Raw genomic sequence first — 16,180 nt, forward strand, 5'->3', positions numbered from 1 at the left:
GTAACTCAATGTTGATACCCTGCCATGCCCTCCCTCTGCTTCCCAGCACCTGGTGCTCCCAGGAATGGGCAGTGTGGAAGCATCAGCTGTAACATTCTGTCATGGCTTGCTAACGAGAAAGCCTTGGGGAAAGCCACAAGGAGTTAGCCATTCTAGGAAACTTTCCACAGCTGTTGCATTAATTAAGACTTTTGGTCCCAAATAACAGAAACCACTGGAGCTCACTTAAGCAGAAAGGGGAATTTGTTTTAAGGATCCTGTGATGACTCCCAGAATTCAAGGGCAGGGGACCAGGGACTGCAGTGAGGCAGGAAACCCAGAAAGGTTTCTTGCTTCACCTCCGCCCCTCACGCCCTCTACACCCTGGCTTCCCCTAATTCACACCAGCCTCTCTTGCTTCCTGTCCCTGAGGGGGATGGCTGCTACTAAGAGCTACCACAGCTACCCAGAAGGAGCCTTGCTTCTCTCTCCCTCTCCCCGCCTCACATGCCTTCCTCTTTCTTTCACTCTCCCTGTCCTGATTCCAAATTCAAGGGTGAGAATTAAATTTTGTCCTGCTTTGGGTTACGTGTTGGTTTGGGAGAGGGAGCGTCAAGCCAGTTAACAGTCCACCACAACTCTTGTTTCCTCCTCCCTTTATGCCGTGGTGCCACTGGTTACTTTTCTATCCCAGGAGTTTGAAAATGTTAATGGCCCTGATAGCATAGGAGTGAAATATTAGAATGTAGGTTTTAGAGACAAATTTGGCTAGTGTTATCACTCTGCCACTTACTAGGTATGTGTTCTTGGGCAAGTTACTTAAATACTCTGAGCCTTTCTTTCTGTACAAGTTAAAAGGAATGTACAGTTGCTATATTTCTTATGAGGTCGTGGCAGGGATTAAATATAACACGTATAATGCTTAGCCCAGGTCTAGCATACATTATGCTTGATAAAATACTGCCCCTTCCTTCTTTCTGGTGAGCATTAAGATGCATTGCCTTGGACTTGGCAAAGGACTTGGGTTTTAAACCTAGAAAAGTTTCTAGGGTTGTATTCTCAGGCCAGAGCTAGAGGTCCCTAGGTATCACCTGAAGTGGATTCCACTCTCACAGATAGATGGTACTTCCAGTCAAGGGGGTATCAGCTCTACCACAGCTCCAGCCTTTTTTCCTGTGGTTAGAGCTGAAGGAGCCTGATTAAAGATTCAATTCAGTAAATATTGATTATCTTTACTATTTGCAAGACCCTGAACTCTAGGTTCTAGATCCAACCAGTCAATCCTAAAGGAAATCAGTCCTGAATATTCATTAAAGGACTGATACTGAAGCTGAAACTCCAGTACTTCGGCTACCTGATGCGAAGAGCTGACTCATTGGAAAAGACCCTGATGCTGGGAAAGATTGAGGGCAGGAGGAGAAGGGGACGACAGAGGATGAGATGGTTGGATGGCATGCCCAACTCAGTGGACATGAGTTTGAGTAAACTCCAGGAGTTGATGATAGACAGGGAAGCCTGGCGTGCTGCAGTCAATGGGGTCACAAAAGAGTCAGACACGACTGAGTGACTGAACTGAACTCTAGATATTGTTGGAACTGAAAAATATGTAATTGAAAGAGATAGTCCTTTCTACCCGAGAGAATAAAATCTAGAAAAAGAAATGATGGATCTACACAAGTCATTAATTCAGGATGCTGGTAGAACTGGCTTACTAAGGCACTATGTTGATGAAGATAGGTCATCTTAAGTAAGGGGGGGCAAAGTAGTTTGAAGCCAGATCATGGAGGATATGGAATGCCAAACTGAGGACTGTAATGTCAGGGTGGCTGGAAGCCAGTGCAGATTTTTGAGAAAGCATACATTATGAGAAAGAAGCATAATCTAACGGTGTGTTTTAGGAACTTCATCCTGGTAGTCAAATGCTAAAGGATCTGAAAGGCAGGAAGGCAAGAGAGGAAGGAGACTGGAATCCAGCTGGGGAGCTGTTTCAGTAGGATGTGAGGGTGGGATTATGAATTCGTGGTCAGTTCAAAATGTCATAAGGCTAAAAGATGGGGATTGGGCTGAGATAGAGGAATTATGCTGGATAACTTGAACCCTGAAAGTGCAAGAAGTGTAGGCTGTGGATGAGGTCATTGGGGATCACTTCGGGGCTCCTCGTCCCCTGAAGTTGGAGTGGGAATGAAGGGAACATTAATGGTTCACTGCACCCTGAAGGAATACCTCCTGTGACTAGAGGTGCTATATTAGAGCTTGACTTGCCTGGGGAATTTTTGGGTGGTGGTGGTGTTTTTTGATAAAGGAAATCTAGATAAATTTCAGTGCCTTATTTGGAAACTCTATGGCGCAAACAGTATTTTGAATACATTTTCATCCAAAATCTAAGTATTCTATATTAAAATCAGCCAGAAAGTTACTACCAGGCTGCCTTTTTTTTTTTTTTTTAAACTATGGAATCAGTTCTGTGAACAATGAGAGAGAATTTTGACCTAAAATTAATATTTAAAAGACAAGACTAGAATTTGCTTTCTCCATTACTCTTTTCTGTTAAAAATTACAAAATCCTACTTATGTTGGCCAAAGTGATTTTTAAAGAGTCCCTGATCATCATGAAATACAGCTGAAATTTTTGACATTTTAGTTTGCTGTATTCATGTTATTATTATTTTCTACAGTAAATTTAATTAAAATGCTTATGTGTTTTCTTAAATCTCTCACTTTCCTGAACTGAGACTCTAGTAAATGTTCTCTGTACTTTGCAGAACTGATCGAGGTCTAATAAGGCTCATTCATGGTGCTCTTATTCATGCTTATAATAAAATCAGTCATTTAGGGGAATACATTTTCCAGGCAGTTCCCCTGCCTCCCAGGGGAAATATTTCGAGGCCTCCCAGTGACCATGGGATTAAAAGGCTTGACAGGGAAGTCCTAGAATTCTTGAAGAACTGGGCCTTTGAAAGATTCATTGTTGTGGACTCTCCCTTTGAAAGAGACCACTTTATCTTGCTCCTAAACATCTATAGGACAGACATAGCACTTTCTGAAAAGAAATTCTGGGTGATGCGGAAGAGCAGACTCTGTAGGTAATCCAGTATGGGTAGTGTGTAATTTGAAGAATGATAGTTCCATTTTTATGGTTGCCATAACAATCATACAGTTGTGCAGAAAATGTGTATAGCTTTTATAGAAGGGAGCTGGCACCATTGTAATGATTCTTCTCATATCAGAACAACTGTTTTCAGATCTGAAAAATAGGGGTGGCTTAACCCTTCCCCAGTTAGCTCAGCATGCTCCCTGAGAAGGCTCTTTGGAGCTCCAGTGCTGTGGAAATGTATTCACCACTTACATTTGCATTTTAGCCTGATAAATGGATTGAGAATTAAGGATGATGATCCTTTCAACAGCAGGTTCTGAATTCCTGGCTTGGGAATTCAAAGGATGACTGTTCCTCAAATAGAAATCTAGGAGAGATGTCTAGACATAGTGAATTCCTTGACTTTGTGACTATTCTTAATTCTGTCCACTAGAATTTAAATCTGTCCAATACTAGCCTTTACCATTGTGCTTAAGTTGCTAATAAAGTCATATTAAAGTTTGGTTTACATTTTCTGTTTTATTTTAATATATTAACTATGGCTTTTCTGGAAATTGCAAAGCCAAATTTAAAAGAGTGGTATTTTAAAGTAGTATACTTTATGCTCCTCTTTGGCTACCTTTTCCTGCTTTTGGATACTTAGAACTTGACTTTCTCTGGCATACTAAAGAATATTCATTTTGAATAATAACTTGATGTCAGAACTCTGTATGTGGATTTTCAGGCTGAGGGTAAAAAGTTGTCACATTTAGATTTGGTACCTAAAAATGAAGTCATTGTCAATTTAATCAACCATAGAGAAACATTTCTCAAAGAAATTTGGGGTAATTATTGGTTCCGCCAAAATGCTTCTGGGCTGTTTAAATCTTAAGTTAAACTATGGAACCAAGGGTGACTAGAAGATTTTTCAGCTTCCATTTGAAATCAAACTTCTTGGTCTAATTAACTTCTTTTAACGCCTTCTCTTTTGAATTCTTGTTCCTTTAAGTTAAAGTTCTGCAGTTCTGTGATGTTAGCAAGTTAGTTTAATTCTCTGAGCCTTAGTTTCCCATCCATAAAAGGAGAGTGAAAAATCACCTCTCATGAGATGATTTCTAGGTGATGTAGGGGGAGGAAAAAGCATTTTTAATGAGTGTGAGATTTCCTGTGTCTTGAGCTGAAGACCTCAGATACATTTTACACATAGGAGAACATTTCATGCCTAAACTCTTAATCTTATATTTAGGGGTTTAGATATTTGATCCCCCTATGAGAGCATTTCCTGTAAGCTTACTGCCACTTCATTTTGTCTGATTTTAAAACTTATTATGTATCAATCACTGTTCTTCCACTCTGTTTTAAAGCAACCCCAATGTGATATTTTAAATCTGGGTTATAAGAAAGCTCTACTACCAGAGGTCAAAGAAGAGAGTGAGATGTTCAGTGAGCATTTCTGGTAGAAAGACTTTCTGGACCCAGAAAGTGGAACTGGGCTGTTCTTGTTACTCCCTTAGCTGTGCAGAGCTGCGTTCTGAACATCCGCAAGCCTGGGTTTTAGACTTGGACTGGAAGTGAAAGAGCGAAGAGGACAAGCCATTCCTGATCTACACGTCAACTGTTTTGGTTGAATTGTGCCCAGTAGTTCAGGGCTTTCAGATAAACTAATTGGTGGCTTCCAGGCCTTTGCACTAGCTCTTCCTTTTGCCCAAGTCTTTCTTCCATATAAAGTCTGTGGCTCACTCCTCACCTTCATGTCATCTTCAGATGTCACCATCTCTTTTGAAGCCTGTGTTGACTTTCCTATTTATAATTGTTATCAGTACTTCCAGCCCTCCTTACTCTGTTCTATTGTTCTTTTTTTTTAACCTCCATCACACTTAATCACAATACTGTTTATTTTCTGCAGCCCTCTCCCTCACTAGAATGTAAATGGGTAAGATTCTTTACCCTGATGTTGGGAAAGATTGAAGGCAGGAGGAGAAGGGGACGACAGAGGATGAGATGGTTAGATGGCATCACCGACTCAATGGACATGAGTTTGGGTAAACTCCAGGAGTTGGTGATGGACAGGGAGGCCTGGCGTGCTGCGGTTCATGGGGTCACAAAGAGTTGGACACGACTGAGCAACTGAACTGAACTGAACACTCAATTACAATACTGTTGATTTTCTGCAGCCCCCTCCCCCACTAGAATGTAAATGGGTAGGATTCTTTGTTCTCAAATGTGTCCCAGACACCTAGAGTAGTAAATGCCCATAAACAATGAATGGAGGAATTCTGGCCTTCTTTCTGTTAACCTCTGATAGCTTCACCTCTGATAGCTTCACATTGACATTCTACTGGTTCCTACAGCTTCAATTTGTTCTTGACACAAAATAAGTGAAAATTTATGAAAAGAGCTGCACCTATACATAGGTATCAACCATTTAGTACAAGAAAGTCGGACACAGCTTAGCGGCTGAACGACAACAAAAGCAAAATATCTAAAACTGACGTAAGACAATAATAAATGGTCCTAATGTTTATCAGATGTGTGGCATCACCACACGGAGGAAAAAGTAACTTTTGGGCACTGTGCTCGACCTCCTTTGTGCCTGTGTTCTAAGGATAAAGCTCCAAAGAAATCTTAACAGATACTTTGTTGCTGGCAGATATTGGGATTGTAATTCTGAAACTGTTTTGAATATTGAAGCCATGGGGAGCTGAGGTTCTCAACGGGAGAATAAAAATGTAAATATGGAATGGGAGAAGATGAGGAAGAACTCTGTAGTACTAGAGTACAGTCGGAGGTATAAATATGACTGAAACAGTATATACTAGGTTCTACCATATGAAACTACCAGTTTTAGGTCACAAGTAGTCAAATATCAGCAATTTCACATGACTTAACTCAGTATTTTCTAATTCTGCTTTTTAAAAGGGCCAAGTAATAATGAGCATAGCAATCTCTAGGACCCTATCTTGGTTTCTAAATAGCGTTCATTCTCCACTGAAAGAAATTTGGGCTCCTTAGGGATGTGCTGATTATTAGTCTGGGGCAGGAAATGTTTAAGGTGAACCTGAACTATTTACTGTGCCAAAAAGCATAGAAGTGCTGGAAGACTTAAGGAGACACAGCACAAGCACATAGAGATCACTGGAAGGGCTTCCACCAGCCTAATTTGGGACAATTTGAGTATTAGAATGAATAGTAATGGTAATGGATTATACTTCATATCATTTTTTTAAAGTCAGTGCACCTGTAATAATACTCAAAGAGAAACCAGAAACAAACAAAAAGTAGGGAGCAGAGCAGGAAAAGCTCTTGACAGGAGAGTGTCTGCTAATAATACAGAAGGTTAAAGCACCATTTTATAGCTTGCAAAGCTATGATTGATTCAGGCAAAATTCATCAGTGGAAGCTAAAATCACTGGCTGAAAGGTTATTTGAACCTTTCTTTAATTGTTGTTTTTGTTGTTTAGTTGCTAAGTCATGTCTGACTCTTTTGTGACCCCATGGACTCTCATCTACCAGGCTCCTCTGTCCGTGGAATTCTCCAGGCAAGAATACTGGAGTGGGTTACCATTCCCTTCTCCACAGGATCTTACCCACGCAGGGACTGAACCCACGTCTCCTCCATTGATAGGTGGATTCTTTACCACTGAGCCACCAGGGAAGCCATGAAAAGTTGTTTCCGAACAGGATATTCACATGATCTAAAACTTTTATTCCACAGATTAGTTATTAATTAATAAAGAGTAAAAGGAAGCCAGAACGATCTGGCTCTTAGCACCTTAGCAGATCAAATCTGGCACCCTGACAGCTTGTACCTTCTGAAGGAATGCAGTACAAAGCACGCTGTCACCTGTGAAGGGTTCATGTCAGAAGTTCCCCCTGAATCTAATCAAGACTTAAAACCTAACTTTCTGTTTCTTGGAAATTTAGACATTAGTTTTGCCACATTTGATTTATTTCTGTCCTTTCCTCTCTTCCTCCTTCCATAAGCTGATAAATCTAGAACATGAGACATTCTACAAAACAACTGGCCTGGACTCTTCAAAAAAAAAAGGCAGTGTTATATTTATAAGAAAAAAAAAAAAGAGGGATTCATATACACTAAACAAACTAAAGAGACATGATTACCAAACACAATGTAAACCTTGATTAGAGCCCAGATCAGGAGGAATACAAAAAGCTAAAGAGCCTCTGTGAGACAACTGAAGACATTTAAACATGATCTGCAGACTGTATATAGGGAAGTACTGTTCATCTTAACTGTGATAGTAGTACTGTGGTTCTGCAGAAGAATGCCTTTATTCTTGGAAGACACATGCAGAAGGATAAAGGGGTAAAGTTTCATGATCTGTACTATGTAATTTAAAATAGTTCATATGTTTAAGAAAAGCTAAGTATATGAAAAGAGGGACAGAGGGAAGAGAAAGATAAAAGAAATAGGTCAAAGTGTTGACATTTGATGAGTCTTAATGAGAGGTATATGGATGTTAATTTTACTATTCTTTAAACTTTCCTGAAAGTTTTACATTTTTCAAAATGAAAATTGAGAAGAAAGTTAATTTTAACATCTCTAAGATTTTAACATTTTCTTTAAGGTTTTTAAATTTTGTTTTCTTTATTGTTAATTGGCGGAAAATTGCTTTACAATATTGTGCAGGTTTCTGCCATACATCAACATGAATCCATAGATTCTCCAAGGTTAAACCATGGCTTTCCTGGCCTGTGCCGTGACCTCTGGCTCCCAGGGTACCAGGCTAGCCTCATCTGCTCCATGGTGTTGGGTTTTTGAAGTGTAAAAGAAGCATAGAATGGCGAGAGGTTCAGTGAATGGGTGAGTAAACAAATACAACAATGGAGACCATTTCGGTCATTTCTGACCCAGTTCTTGTCATATCACAATCCTTTGGAAAGTAATCTAACAACTACATTCATGTGGTCCTGGATTTTGCTAAAGCTGGAGGTAGACCTTCTGTGGACCCTAGATTAAAACCCTCTAGGTGGGTGAACAGATGCTCAGAGCACTGCACCCTTTCTTTATGTTCACTCTATGGCCTCATGGACTTCCCTAGTGGCTCAGACAGTAAAGAATCTGCCTGCAATGCAGGAGACCCAGGTTCGATTCCTGGGTCGGGAAGATCCCCTGGCAAAGGGAATGGACCCACTCCAGTATTCATGCCTGGAAAATTCCATGGACAGAGGAGTCTGGCAGGCTACAGTTCATGGGATCACAATGAGTCAGACACGACTGAGCGACTAACTCTTAACAGTATGGCCTCGTATGTGTCATTTCATCACTTAGGGGGAGTGGAGGGACAGATGGACCAAGATCTCTTTCTGCTTTAAATAGTCCTTAGTCTTTTTCTGTTCTGAAAAATCTGTGATTTGTGTCCGGCTTTTTAGCATCTGTTGTGGTAGTAGTCGTGAGTGAAAGAGTATTAACATATCCGCAGCTGCCATCAGAAAAAAATAAAAGGTCCAGCCCCGCTGTACTTAGGGGGGCTGATTTAGGTTTGAATGGTGCTCCCAGCTCCTTTTGCTTTTGACAGGAGAAGTCGGCCTGTCCTGGAGGAAAACCAGTGTAAAGTAGAAGCTCGGATGAATTCAGCATCTGACTTGACTGGTTCGTCCTAGCAATCATCTGGCTGGACTCTGTACATGATGCTCCATAGAGATGCATTATCATAGTGGAGTGCTTCAGCTCCGTAGTTCTTTTTTCTGCTCCAATTTACATAAAATTTTCTGGTTTCTATATAAACTGTGTTGCTGTTTTTCAGTCACTGAGTTGTGTCCAACTTTGTGACCCCAGGGACTGCAACACACCAGGCCTCCCTGTCCATCACCAGCTCTTGGAGTTTGCTCAAACTCATGTCCATTGAATCAGTGATGCCATCTAACCATCTCATCCTCTTTTGTCCCCTTCTCTTCCTACTTTCAATCTTTACCAGCATCAGGGTCTTTTCCAATGAGTCAGCTCTTGGCATCAGTTGGCCAAAGTACTGGAGCTTCAGTTTCAGCATTAGTCCTTCAAATGAATATTCAGAGTTGATTTCCTTTAGAATTGACTGGTGTCCCATCTAATCTAAGAAGGCAAGTAAAAATAGTACTCTTTATCCCTTTAAGTTTATTTCTTAAATATTTTCCATCCCTTTCCATCCATTCACCATCATTGACCCAGATCTTCCTCACAGAATTGCTTGCTAGCAAGGAGACAAACCCAGAGTCACGGACAGAGGAGGGCCTCTATAAATTTTGTTAGTCTGGAAATGGTCCCTGAACCGCAGTTTGTAAAACACTGTTCTATGAGAAAAGAAGATGGGATGAAGACAGAAAAGGACACCCTTGGAAACAATAACAACTGTGGTGTGACCACAGGGTTGGACGCCAGGAGGTCATGAGTTCTAATCCTAAATGTATTTCCCAAGACACAGTGGCAAAACTGCATGGAAAAGTGCTCAAGGGAGCCCTTTTGGTCATTTTTTTTCATTCACTTATCCATCAGCTATTCATTACATGTGTGCCTTCAGTGTGCTGGAAGAGATCTACAGGTTGGTCAGTGTCAGAGCCAGACCTTGAGGAGCTCCCAGTCTTGTCACAGTGCTGAGGCATGCGTCCATAATTAACCCCCAGCATGCCGGTTGTAGTGGTCAGTGCTGTTGGATCAGGCCCAGTTTCAGGCTTGGGCAGGGCAGCTGTGGGGAGGTGACTTCTACTCTCTGGAGCCACAAAGCTTCCCTGGATAAAAAAAACAGAGCATTGCAGCCAGGCCTTTAAAAGCTAGATAGGTCTTAGGCCTTGGAGACCAGTGGGATAAATGTCCTAATGTTAGGAACTTCACCAGCAGTGTCTGAGGGACCAGAAGGTGTAGAGAAAAGGTTGGCACATAAGGTGCACTTTGGGAGTATGCAATCTGATTAGAAATATACGAATAGGTGCCATGTCATGAAAGGCTTTGAATTCTAAGCTGCATTTCTCTTTTCCTCAGTAAGGAGTTGATGAAGGTTTTTGACCAGACTCATGCTCTAAGATGATTAATCTGGCAGCAACCATGACCTTGGGGAGAACAATTTCTGTGATGTGGTAGGGGCCACGGCCCAGATCCAGGGAGGTAAATGGTGACAACATGGTGAGTAAGTGTTGCCGTGGAGACTGGACAGCTGCTTCCAGCTGCAAGGAGGCAGAGCGATGGGTGCCTTGAGAAGGAATAGGACTTAAGGTCAGAGGAAGAGCATGTGAGTGACAGAGGAGCAGAGGTTCTTTCTATGCTTCTGCTGTTTCCTGGGATCGTTGGCCAGGTTGTAAGAGATTGCAGAAGGCTTCTAGTTATTCTTCATGTGTTCTTTTCCAGGACCAATGGCCTTGAGCAAAACAGTCTTCGAGGTTTTCTGTCACTTTAAAAAGTTTGACTAAGCCCTTGAGTCACGTGCCTTCAGAAGCTGGTTACATAACCCGGCTCCGGATTGGGTTTCTGCAGCCTCATGCACTGCAGCCCCCGTCCTCTCCCTCCCCCACCTGGCACTTGATTTTCTGTGGGTCAGGGTTAGTTTCTTTCTAACCATTGTTGCGGAACTCTTTAAATATTTGGTCTCACAGGTTCTAAAAACTGGCAGGCCAGGCTGCTCCCTGCAGGTTGTGAGACCAAAGGCTTCCAGAAGAGGAGCCAGTACAATCCCAAGCATGTTAACCGAGTGTAACAGCTGCACGGAGCACCACCCCTGCAGGGCCGGGCTCCCAGGGCTGAGGCCAGCAGCTCCCAGCCGCTGTGGCCCGCAACCAGGAAGAGCCCTCCTGCACCACATCGTGGCCGAGTCATAATTGTGGCGATGACAACAGATTAAATCCCTGGCTCTCAGCACTGAGGACTGGGGTTTGTCAGGGTCACTCACTGTTCCCTCTCTTCTCCCAATTTTCCATAGTGAGAGAGCAAGCTTGGAGTCCACTGCTACAGTGCAAACACTGGCCCAGAGCTCTCTGAGTTTTACTCTCTCTAGAAGTTAGTTCTCTTAGTAGCCTAGACTGCCTGTCTCTTTTCTTCCAGCACCCCCTCAACACATGATTCCGAATGTTGTAACCCCTCAATATATGTGCATATGTTTTTATACACTGTTTTTTTTTAATAATTTAAGACCACTTGAAGATACACATATAATGCAGTGAATAACTTTTATATCAGGTTTCAGGGCAAAAGGAATATATGAATAGGAGAATAGGCACACCCAGGATAAAGATTAGTTCATAAAGTTCAAATTATAAATAAGATTCTCTCGAAACAGATCACACATGTTTTTTTCTGAGTTTCCTAGCAGCCAAAGCAAAGAAGGAAACTTAAAAAGGATAAAATTCACACGTGTGTGAGGTACAGGCAGACCGTCAGCTCAGGAAAAGAAGAGGGAGTCTTTGCACTGCATAAGCTTGTTGTGTAAGTGCCCGTGAAAGGGGCACTGAATGAGCAAGAGCAAGGCCCTCACTGGCTTCCCTGCAGTGAATAGCGCAGCCATTTGGTTGACTTCTTGTGGTGTCCCATGGGGTAGGCTTGGTGGTGAGGCCCTGTATGACAAGATTCCACTGTGATGGGTGTCTCAAGGGTGCATTTATCACCCCTCAAATCTGGGAGATTCTCTGCCACAAAAAAAGTACCAAGATCAAATGACTCTGGCAAGGATTATGCGATTCCAGCATGTTGAAGGCTCTGAGAAGTTCTTCAATTAAAAAATTGGCTCAAAAAAAAAAAAAAAAAAAATTGGCTCAGCATTTACCAAAATGATTTAATTATATGACCTTTAAAAAAAATTAAAACACTTATTTTGCAAACACTGAAGGAAATGGCAACCCATTTCAGTATTCTTGCCTGGGAAATCCCATGGACAGAGAAGCCCGGTGGGATACAGTCCATCGGACAGTCCACGTGTCCACAAAGAGTTGTATACAACTGAGCGACTAACACTTTGACTTGATCTAAAACAAAGATCAGCACACTTTCTGCTAAGGGTCAGACAGATATTTTAGCACACAGCCCCTGCCAAAAGTACCCAGCTCAACTCTGCCATCGTATCCTAAAAGCTTGATGATGTTTTGATAAAGCTTCGTTTCTGTATGCTGAAATTTGAATTTCATACAATTTTCACATGTCATGAAATAACATTTTTCTTCTTATTTCTTTTTCAATCATTTAAAAAGACAAAAACCATTCTTAGTTTGCAGGCTGTTCACAAACAGGTGGCAGGCCTAGTTTGGTCTGAGAGCTGTAGTTGGCCAAACCCTGATCAAGATACTGTTTGGATGGTACATCTTCCAGTAACCCTTCCTGAATACCATTCCTCAGAGTTGTTTTCATTCAGACTTTTATCTTTCTGGTTTAAGAGCAGATTTTCTTGAAAAAGTGTAATGGAGCATTGGTTTGAGTGCTTATGGGCTAGTCTTAAGATTTTTCTCAAAGGTTGTTTGGGCCCTCTCAGACATATACAAACTAATAATTGAAGTCTTAAAGTTTTATTCTGTCACATATGGCTGAATCAGTTTGAGGCTGGAAATGTTTTAGCGAGCCTTATCTTTCTTTCATAGAAATAAAATTCTCAAAGCACCTAGAGACATTTGATTTTAAGAAAACTTAACTTCCCGGTTAAATCTCTAAGTAAACTAGTAAACTGCGGCCCTCATCAAGCTAACAGAATATCCTTTTTGATTTTTACTAGAGGAACGTTCTTTTAGTTTCTTATGCTGCCCTTACGGTGATTGTAGGTGGGTCAAAACTTTCCCACCACCAAGATGGACATTTCAGTTTCAATTTAAAAAGTATTTATTGAGTACTCAGGGTTTACAATGCAGTTTGCTGACTTTTATGGAGGATACTAAAAGGAACAAGAAATAGACAGCTTTACCTTGTGAATCAAGTTCAAGAGCCTCACCAATTTAGAGCCCATTGCCATGGTATCAGGATTAGTTTCACCTCGTTGTCTCTTCCCATAAGGTTACACTTGTTACTTCCTGTCAGGATGCATTCATTACTTCCCATCAGGTGGCATGCATTACTTCCTGTCAGGATGCACTCATTACCTCTGGAGGAGAGTCCAGTGGGAGTGGGGAGTGCTGACTCAAATAGCCTGCCTGTGGGGAAGGGAGGGTGGTTTCATACCCAAACCTCCAGGCCAGTGCCTGGGTAGATGGGGCGGGCGGTGTGGGGAACTAGACTGCCCAAATATTAGATATTTACATTGTAGGAAGGGCTGGGTTAGGTGGGGCATGTTACTTGGGAAATTATAAAGCAAAATGAGACTGTCCAGGGGCTTCACAGATTAGGAATGAGATGTGCACAGGGATACTGTGGTGATAAATAGGCGTGGGGTGTACTTAAGTGTATGAGCTTGGGGGAAGTTACGATTATTTGAAGAGAAAAAAAAAATTGTTATTAGGGCCATTTCCAAGTAGAACTGCGTCACAGCCAACTAAATGAGCCCAAAGCTTTTCACAGAACCTACTCTTGGGGCTCATCCCTGTGTCACGAGTCAGGCCATTTATTCTTAGGCACATCCTGCTTTTGCAAGGCCGGAGAAGACTCAGTAAATCTTGCTCATATAATCCTTGAAGGACAGACTCCCATCAGCCATCGAGAAAGAGGGAGGCGAAGAAAGGACAGCCCATCAGAGAGTTAATTTACCGAAGGGACTTGCCCCTCTTCAGATGGACTTCCTGGGAAGCCTCACTCCCAGAGGCTGCCTCACCTCCACGTGCCCACACCTGTTTCTCAGGATCAAAGAGAAAGAGGGGCCAGGCCACAGAGAGGAGAAGGGCCCTCAGAGACAGTACAGAGCCTTGTTAGCCTCCCTAGTTCACAGTTTACTAAAGATCCCCTTCTCAGAGAGACAAGAGAGAAGTTCCTCCCCACTTTGCCTACTATTTATACATTTGCAAAATAACTGTTCTTTAAAGCTGCTCTCCGGTGGGGTCAAGTTTCGGTTATTTGTGGCCTTGCTAATTATGTCTTCAATCTTTCCTAGAAAAGACTGTATCTTCACCATTGACCCGTCAACCGCCCGAGACCTCGATGACGCCCTCTCCTGCAAGTCCCTCGCTGATGGTAGGATGGGATTTCTGTGCACTCTGGGTGGCAGGCAAGGGCGCACAGTGTAATGTGCAGGATTAGGTTTGCTCTGTCCCTGAACTTGCCCCTGGCCACGGAGCCTCCACAAGTATGTGACTTCAAGACTGTGCTCCTGAGCCAACTTTGGTGAGAGGTGGGAATGAGAAATGTCCTCTTAAAGGATCCTCCTCAGGCCTCAGAAGGGGCAGCAGGGAGGGCGGAAGAACTGATTTCAGGCCTGGCCCTGCAGGAAGTGCCAGTGTGGGCATGGCGTGTTAGAGAAGAAGAAGCCCCTGAGCCCTGCCTGGGAGAAGCACGGAGTTCTTCATCTGAACTGAACGACACACAGTGGTGATTCCAGGCCCAGCAGGGTAGCAGGACAGCCCCTCTGAGGAAGCCCCTCAGGGCCAGTGCCGCTCAGCAAGGGTCTTCAACCTGCCCAGTAGGCTGTGGAAGGCAGTTGTTAGTGGCTCTTGAAACCTTCTTTGGGGACAGAGATAGGTAGGAAAAAGTAGGATTTGAAAACTACAGTAGCGGGAAGGGAAAGTGTGTGAGGTGTGAGAAGAGTAACCCTGCTATCTGCTTCTTCACGCCCCCCACCCCAACCACCATCATGTGCTGCTCCAGCTTCTCAAGCTGCTTCCTGCCCTGCTCTGGGGTGGGGAAAAGGGTGTCTGGTGACTGCTGTGGCGTGAGTCATTCTCCAGTATGGCTTTCGCCGGCCTACCCCTGATGGTATCCACCTTTGGGACTTAAATATACTGCAGAGTGTTGGTGGCCCAGCGACCTGGTCTTTGCAAACCCTGCAGAGATGTTCACATGTTCTATTAATATCCAGAACTCCATGGGTTCAGTGTGTTGTCTCTTCTCCATAATAGACAGGGAGGCTCTCAGTAGATGGAAAGCTGAGAGACAGAAAATACTACTGCCAAAAATGCTCTCATCTTCTTCTAGTAAGAGTTCTCCTTGAGATTCTGGGCCATGTTGCTTGGTGTTTTCAACCACAGAACACTCAAAGGACGAGAAAGGATAAAGAGAGAGGAAAGGTCTCATGGGAATTTCAGACGAATTACGTATTTTTACAGTCCAAAGTTAGAGCAGTCTACTTAAAAAAGCAAATAGCACATTGGTTTCTTATATCTGAGCAATCTTTGCTACATGCAAAGGCTTGGGCTTTCTCACACTCACGTCCACTCCCCTGAGCTGCAGCTGAAAAGTGTCCCCAGGGAGAAAGCCCAGTGACACTGGACCTCACTTCCTGTATTTCCTTTCTCTCCAGGTTCATAGCCCTGCTCTATTTGTAGCCAAATGCTTGGAAACTGTTGCTTCATTTACTTTGGCCGCTTCTGTAGTTAATGGTGGGAGGGTGGGCCTGGTCCCCATCTCCCCTGTCTCAGCTGGCCCGCATGGTATCCCCCTTGCAGGGACACTGGGGAGCAGGCGCGTGTCCTGCCCCCACTCACTCCACACGCTATGTGTCCTGTCTAGGGCACCAGGTTATCAGCAGAGGCTTCGTGTAGGAAAATGGTAAAAGATGGGGCCAGAAGGGTTGACTGGGGACAAGTTGTACATGTTTAGAAATTTCCAACGTATTCCAAAGAATATGCTTCATCAGACAATCGAAAACCGACTGTTTTCAAACTGCTCTTCAGGGAAAGCAGTCCCAGTGAGGGAAGTCATTTAGCAGCGCAAGGTAGAGGAAAAGGACAGGAAATAGGAGCCGAGAAACATTGTGATTGGTTAGAGAGACAGATCGAAGCGCCTGGACTGGAGAGGAGAGAAGTCTTAGTTGCTCAGTCATGTCTGACTCTTTGCGACCCCATGGACTGTAGCCCTCCAGGCTCCTCTGTCCATGGAATTCTCCAGAGGAGAATTGGGTGGGTAGCCATTCCCTTCTCTGGGTATCTTCCTGACCCAGGGATCGAACCTGGGTCTCCTGCATTGCAGGCAGATTCTTTACCATCTGAGCCACCAGGGAAGCCCGAACTGGAGATGCTGGCATTATTATTAATGGGGGTGGGGAGGACAGCTGTGAAAAAAGCGGTAATGACAGAAGATCA

At 43.2% G+C, this 16,180-nt stretch overlaps 1 protein-coding gene across 5 annotated transcripts in view; it reads left to right on the plus strand.

Annotated features, from left to right (window-relative positions):
- DIS3L2 (DIS3 like 3'-5' exoribonuclease 2) overlaps positions 1-16,180 on the plus strand; it is a 362,444-nt gene that overhangs the window by 186,583 nt on the left and 159,681 nt on the right. For all 5 annotated transcript variants that reach the window (XM_061388346.1, XM_061388312.1, XM_061388328.1 and 2 more), the window contains exon 10: positions 14,038-14,117. In XM_061388346.1, coding sequence (XP_061244330.1) covers positions 14,038-14,117 — 80 coding nt within the window. The remainder of the gene's footprint in view (positions 1-14,037; positions 14,118-16,180) is intronic.

Source organism: Bos javanicus, chromosome 2 (genome assembly GCF_032452875.1).
Source record: "Bos javanicus breed banteng chromosome 2, ARS-OSU_banteng_1.0, whole genome shotgun sequence".
NCBI lineage: Eukaryota > Metazoa > Chordata > Mammalia > Artiodactyla > Bovidae > Bos > Bos javanicus.